The 7,875-nt window shown below is 31.4% G+C and overlaps 1 protein-coding gene across 1 annotated transcript in view; it reads right to left on the reverse strand.

Moving 5' to 3' along the window:
- Window positions 1-5,465: 5,465 nt before the first annotated feature.
- LOC108579071 (activator of 90 kDa heat shock protein ATPase homolog 1) overlaps window positions 5,466-7,875 on the reverse strand; it is an 8,376-nt gene continuing 5,966 nt past the window's right edge. The window contains exons 7-8 of the mRNA XM_017942513.1: window positions 6,203-6,438; window positions 5,466-5,716 (exon numbers count right to left, since the gene is read on the reverse strand). Coding sequence (XP_017798002.1) covers window positions 5,632-5,716; window positions 6,203-6,438 — 321 coding nt within the window. The 3' untranslated portion in view covers window positions 5,466-5,631. The remainder of the gene's footprint in view (window positions 5,717-6,202; window positions 6,439-7,875) is intronic.

The raw sequence follows: 7,875 nt of genomic DNA on the forward strand, positions 1-7,875 counted from the left end.
TTTAAAATATTAATACACAAATTTTTATTAGTTGTTATGTAAAGATACTAATATATTGTGTGGCGACCTCTACTTCTGGTCAGTCGTTCCGCGACCTCTGTTTTCGGAGTAGAACGTTTTTCTAGTGTCATCAGGAAAGGGTCCATTCACGATTGTAGCATTTTTTGTAACTGTTTTTACTCACAGTCACTGTTAATTGTTTGGTACATATATTTTAGTTAGTTTAGCTTAGTGTATTATTAAGTTTTAGCTACTAAGTGTATAAATAATATTTATTTTGTGTGTAGCATTTGTTTTTTTTTTTTAATTAATGAATATAGTGAATAAAGTTTAAGCTGTGTAAACGGCACTTATTGTTATTGGGACCGTTCCAGGGAAATTCACTGCTCCCCAACAACGCCTCCACAATTGTTTAAAGTTTTCTTCATAAAATTTGGTTTTAAATTTGGTATAACTATAGAGAATTATCTCTTTCAAAATGTAACGTTTAAAGACAGTTACAGGTGCAAGCAATTTATTTGAATATTTGTTTGCAACACTGTTTGCATCACGATATTGTGTCAAATTGTTTGCATTAAGGAATTCATATCACTGTTATAAGGTAATAACTATACAAATATTGTTTTATATCATAACTTGAACAAGTAATACTGATTCACCTGAAGGTTACTTTTTTGCTATAACCTACACCAGTTATAGTGACAATGTAATCATTTATATGTCTATATCTATTTATTAAATATGGATTGCAATTATTATACATGTCGTAATAAAACTTATCAAAAATTATTTAAATTGCTAAGGTTTATGTGAAATATGAAAAATTTATTATTTAAAGTTGAGAATGTGAATGAATGGTATTGAAAGTTATTACAGTGAATAGAGGTTTTTATACGCTGATATATATTTATAATGTACGTACAAGTTATATTTATATTTTTTGAGAAAATGTATGATAAAATGTAAATAGATTTTAATTATATTTGATGAAAGTAGATAATACTATCATATTGCACATTTTTATCTCTTTCATTGAACTAACATTTACTTAGGTGACATTGGTCCATAGTGTTATTATTAATTATTAACACAATAATTACTTTAGTAGCATGTGTTGCCAACACTATAGAAAACTTTAATTTATAATTGTTGACAGACATGTGAAGTAAATTTAATGTGGATGCAATGGCTAATATTGGTGTTATTAATATAATTTCTTTATTACAACAGAATTTGATCGCTTTTATGACAGTAAAAGGGTTAATCCTTTAGAAACAAAAACAATAAGAAGCAAGCTTAAACATTTTTCAAAAGAGAATTTATATTTATATTTTATACAGTTACATTTTTTAGTCTTTGTGTAGATTTCTCTTCACCTTATTTAAGTTAAAATCCAAAGTATGAGTATATTTCTCATTCTGTTATTGTTATTTACATGGAAAAGAAATTGTTTTGTTAAAAAAAAACTGTTTCTTGCTTTTAAAATATACATTTTTAACTACACAAATCTATACCTATATTATAAATGCAATAATTGCTTCCAGCAAAAATGTATTTATTTTTACAGGATGTAAAGTCTAAGAAGAATTTTGCTTATGGTTAATTTAAACTACTTTGTTGCAATTACTATTTGTTGGTGATATCTATAAGGTTACTATTAGCAAATGTTTTTTTTTCCTTCAAAATTTTGCACATTTTGGACATACTTGTTGCATTGTCCATAACGATCCAACTTATTTTATCACTGATATTCTATTTTTCGAAGATTTCAAGTAATGTATCAGCTATGCTTTATGCAGTATGATTTCCTGTTAAATTTCTTGTTGATAAAACTGCACTTTTTAATTCAAAATTATTATTGATAAAGTGACATGTTACTGTCAAATAAAATTCTGTTACAATAGACATCCAACAATCTGTAGTTATTGCAATATAACTAATATCACTCAATATTTGACTTAATTTCTCATAACCTTATGAATATAATGTTTGCATAACATTTTCTCTTATTGTGTACTTACTTGGCAAAACATACTTTGGATCAAGTAAATAAACAAACCTTTTAAATCCAGCATCATTCACAATATTAAATGGCTGAAAATTGATTGCAATCATTAAAGCTAAATGCATTCTCATACACAAGTGCTTTTTTAAAAAATGGACTAACTGATCTATACTTGATCTTGCACTGCTTCAGGAAGTGCTTGGAATTGAGACTGTCGGTATCATGCTTGAATTGAGTAACTAGTGGATGAAATCTTTTTATATGATCTGCCAAGTTACAAGTGTTACCACTAGTTTTATATTCTTTGCCACATTTTCTTCATCATCATACGACTGGAATCCACAAATTCTCTCTTTCGATAATTTTAAGATTTCTTTATTTTTTTTTAAAGAACTATCGGAAATATCGATAGTTGTAGAAGACTATCAATAGTGATTTCGATAATATTGGCTATGGATAGTATCGATGGTGCTATTGATAGTTCTCTATCTCTACTTCGTTCTGTATAGTTGCGTGGCTTCTTGGGGAATTTGAGGGAATTATCGCTCCTGAGCGCTAATACGCTCTGCTCGCGATCGTTTAGTAAATTTAATGAATGAAAAAATGTGACATTGAATCTTTTACAGAACAATAAATAACTTGGTAAGATTAAGAATGAACGAAATGTTTTAACTATTTTTTTTATTATAAAATAATACGTCTAGACTCTTTGAGCGAGGAAAAGCAAATGAATCTTCAAGCGTTGTCGATATTCATTATTCAATTTTAACATGTTTTGTTTAATAATAATAATCTTCAATTAAATTAAAAATTCTATATAAGATCATTTAAGGATAAATTTGATTGGTAGCTTCGGTTACACCGCTGCACAATTTGAATTCAGCGCGCTTCAGCATTAACACTACAGGGCGCCACATGAGCCACGTAACATTACATAATTTGTGTGTGTGCGACCCTAGTAACCTAATAGGGACATTAGTCCCCGCGAGATGTCGCCGCCGAGGTTGCCCATGTAGTCGCGTATCAAGATGAAGTTTAGTTAAGGTATATGCGAATGATTATGCCGTTGACTGGCAGTCGAGCGGAAGCAGTCGAAGGGTGAAGAGAATCTATAGAAAGACCTAATCCTATTTCCTGCGTGGGCCGATAATATAGAACACGTCTGTAGCAATCCGCTACAGGAGGACTCCTCGCGTCCTCTCGCGGCGCCGTAACTTGAGCGTGATCATCTCAGTCGCTTAGCGAGGGTACCTCAGGAGGGGAAATTTACTCGTGAGCAAGAAGTTACGCAGCTCTGCTATATATAATACATTTAGAAGTATAAAATTCTGTACTTCGTGTACGAGTATGTGATATCCTGTTCTGTACCTTATTTGTAATTTCATAGTTACGTTTAGTTCTAATTCCAACTTTTACAAATGTTGTAAATTTATTTTATGCTGAATCGGTAACGTTGGTAGTGTCACGAAAATGGTAACGGCATTCTCAACCCTGCGGATGTATTATAGACAAAAAAATGCATTGGGTGTTAGGTCTATCCTGTATCTCGTCTGTCATTTTGTTATTGAAACTTCATAATTTTTATTATTTAAAAACATGTTTTGTCTAGTTCAATGTGTAATAGGCTATTTGAGTAATTAATGTAGAATTTTTTGGTGATTAATTTTTAGTGTAATTCTTATTGGAATATGGTGATATGTACCATTAGTAGTTTGTGCTTACCACGAAGGATAACTCGCAGAGGTATTTAGCAATACAGAAATGAGTAAGACATGGAAAGGAATACGGATAGACGAGGATAGCCCTAGAGAAATGAGTTAGACAAAGAAAGGAATAAGGATAGAAAGGACAGAAAATTTCATTGTAGCGAATTGTTACGTGATGTGATCTACCTTATCAACTTACACAGGAAGATAGAGGATTGCCTTCGTACGGAGTTATTACTAAATATATTTTATAACAATAACTTCTTAACTATTATTTAACAAAATGTACAAATATAAAATACTCTTCTTCTCGACTCTTGTTTAACATTTTTTGTCTTGCCACCGTGGAGCAGTGTGGAGGTTTCTGCTTGACTGTCGCTGCAACCTGTAACATAAAAAAGGTGGCGCTGCAGGATTTCTCCCGCGCGCGTTCCTACGTTTTTTTTTTTTTTATTTTAAAAGTTACTTTGAGCCGGAATCGGCTTATAAGCTAAAATACATAAACATAACAGTCATTGATACAGACTATGAAATTGTACATAAAATATATATTGTATGCTATGCTAATACTAAGTCTAAGCTTATTTTGTTGTTCGAGTTGTTTTCTGTTTCGGCTTGTTTGTCCCGGTTTGGTTGAAGTTGTCAGCTCCTCTGGTGAGTGCTGACTTTGTTTCGTCATATTGTGATGCTTGACGCTTTTAGGGTGGAGGCCATCCATCCTTTTTTAAGTTGTTTGCGAGTATCATTCTTTCGTGTATGTGCAGTGCAGAGGGCAGGTCCGCAGGACGTGGTCCAGGTTCTGGCTGGGAGCCCGGCAAGGGGACAGGCTTGGTCCTGTGTTATTCCCAATCTTGCCACGAAGGCTGCCAAATTGTAGTGATTGTTATAATTGTTAATAACTAATTACTGCAAGGATTTAATACAATAAAATCTATATGTGAAAGTTGCTAAGCGTTCACACTTAATTCTTCAATCCTAAAAGTTCACAAATTCATCGTAAATAATGAGTTATTAATGATTTTTCCCTGGTCGACTTGATTTAGCGCGTGGCGGGGTGGAACTTAAGTACCCGCTAGCCAATAACAAACGTTTTCTCTCTATCCTTCCCTCGCACTAGTGCGTTTCTTATCTAATACCTCTGTTTACATTCTGTGTTCCTGTTACCAAACACGAGATGGCGCCAGTTTCACATTCCTGTCAAAGATGCTATTGTGCATACTTTTAATTAGATTTTTCAAAATTTAGTCACTAATTTGATTCCATGCTTTAATAACAGCAGTTTTTTAGCTCCGAAATGTTTGAAAATTGCCGATTGTTTGCATAAATATGCCGTAGCATAATACCCCATAGATTTGCAATTAAATTTTGATCTGAGAAGCATGCAGACCATTTCAATAATTTAATATTAAATCTTTAAAACCATGCTGTGGTTTCTCAGCTTTTATGTATCGGAACATTATCTTCCTGATAAGTTCGTAATCCCGTAATTCTCCCCCGTTGCCAGCACCAACGTGTCATCTGCATAACACGTCACACTGACCCCAGGGGGAAGGTCTATTCTGTACCTGGTCTGTGTAATGACGAACAGAAAATAAAGAAACGACCATTTAAGTATCTAACATGATTTATTTCACATATACAACTATTAATACAGATGCGTCACATTGACGATACTTCAGTTACGTTTAAGCCATAACACAATGTTCCACTTATACGATGCAATGTACTAAATAGAAGAGATAGAGAAGGAAAAAATGAGAATTGTTGTAATTAGCATCCAGAGAGACAAAACAGTTTGTACGTGGCTGATTATTATGCGTGGCTAATTCGTAAAAGGTATGCGAGGCGATTTACGACAATACACGTTTGAATTATTTCTCTACTTATCAATAAGCAAGCCAAATTTAAAACATACATAGATCACATGAAATAACCGAATCCAAATGTACGTTTTATAGCGTCCCAGTAATACCTTTCCCAATTCTCTTTTGTCGATTCTTCCTCGCTGCAAGTAAATATAATCCGTTATTATCATACACAGCAAATGTTGCTTAGTATAGAAAGAAATTAACAAAAATTCTTTCACGAACAACGGAAATATATTAGATCATGTAATATGAAATGACAGATTTTAAGTGATTAATTAGAGTGTTGAAATGTTCTGAGCTTTTTCATGTTAGAAATGCATCATTTTAACCTTCCATTAAAAAGTTTAACTGTTTCTTTTTCTATTTATTTTTGTTCTCTACTTAATGTTTTTGTCTATTTTTTAATAACAAATTTATTTTCACTACTTTATCATTTAATATTTTTTAAGCATATATTGAAGCTCATAAGGTCATGACGCTAGTAACTCTTTCTCTAGTTTGTGGGGAAAAAACAAACTTGTGGACATATAATCCGCGACTTGTGTAACGGAGGGTTAAAAAAAAACTAAGAAAACAATGTTGAATTAACATCATAAAACAAAAGAACTGTGCTTTTTTCTTACCTAACTGGTACACCTGTTTGTGTCAAATTGATTTCCGTATGGTCATTCCTCTCAAATATATCAATAGTAACTTCGCTATAGTGGCCATCGGGCCACTGTTTGCAGCGCCATTTTTGCACGATCGTTGTAGGGGTAATTTCCACAAACTCGCCATGTATATTACCACCAAACAATTCGAATTTGCCAGCTTCCTTTAATTCAAGTTTGACCGGTCCCTTCGTAAATGCTTGAACCATCTAAAAGAAAAATATCGAATTAAAAATAAGTTCGCTTGGTAACATGTACATAGAATTCATTAAATAATCTTGAACGTGCACTAAATTAACATTAACCAAATACAATAAAACTTGGTTAAGAGAGTACAATTTATATTTTAAATAATAATATCAAATATTTGCAAATAAAATAATATTGTGACATAAACAACGAAATAATGATTGACAATGCCGACGAATAACACATTGATTCGTATTCTATTACAAAAACGTTTTAAAATTCTGTATTGAACCTTTCGTTTTCCAAATACTTTCTCAAAAGTGGTCAAACATTACAATATATAGGATATAGTGAATTTATTGTTTTTCTCACATAAGCTAGGGCTGTCGACTAAAAATCAGAACACTTAACTGTCGTAAAACAATTAATTTTGGACAAATTATTATTGCATCTATATTTGTATTATTAATTCATAACTTTCAGGTATTTCATTCATTCGATACTTTATCAACACAATTTTTTTTAAGTCCAAGATTTTTTTTTTCCTCCTCTAATGTTTTTGGACTCTATTTTTGAAAAATAACAAAATAAAAAGAATAAGAGTGTTTTTCCTGTCTTTTCTAGAAGATTCGGAGGAAAAGGAAGTTATTAGAAAAAATCATTATTACGAGTGCATTATTAGGGTTGGAAACCTGTCGATTAAAATGATAAAAATTAAACTATGTATTTTTTCAAATATTATTTTGTCTAGATAAAACTTAAAGCTTTAAATATTCAATTTCAATACAAAAAGGCTTCAGGTGATTAAGAATCAACAGTTAGAAGTACAAACGCATACATGCTGAACATTTAAATATATCTTGGGTAAATGTTATAATGAGTGAAAACTACTACTTTTTAACAATTATCGCACATTACTAATGCCGTGTAAGGAGTTTTTACGTGTACTGAATATTAGTTTAGAGATAATTTTATCTCAGAGACTAAAAATTTTTAAATTATTACATTCTAATTTTTAATGTAATTAGCATTTCTATAGTTCCAGGATTTTGAGAAATCTGTTTCCTCTTATTTACAATTTCGTAACAGTTTAAATTCTTACGAAATTATTATAATTAGCAACGCACGCACTACAAGTATTATTTATTTATTTATTTATTTTGCGGGACAAACCCATTATGATACAAAATTAATTAGATAAAAGATCGAAAATAATTAAAAAGTTCAACTAGTTAAGTAGATCGCCAAATAAATAGCTGAAAGAATGTGTGGAAAATGAAAAAGCGTGCTATAAAGAAGAGAAGAGATAAATGATTAAACGTGAAATTATAAGTAATGTATAATCATAAACGCCAACTATAAATACATAAAATATCCAATTATAGCTTGCTTTAACAAATAACTGACAACGTTTGAAAGATGTTTGTGATACTTATTGCTTGGAAAACTCTGAACGT

This window comes from Habropoda laboriosa, unplaced genomic scaffold (assembly GCF_001263275.1).
Source record: "Habropoda laboriosa isolate 0110345459 unplaced genomic scaffold, ASM126327v1 scaffold42, whole genome shotgun sequence".
In the NCBI taxonomy this organism is placed as follows: domain Eukaryota; kingdom Metazoa; phylum Arthropoda; class Insecta; order Hymenoptera; family Apidae; genus Habropoda; species Habropoda laboriosa.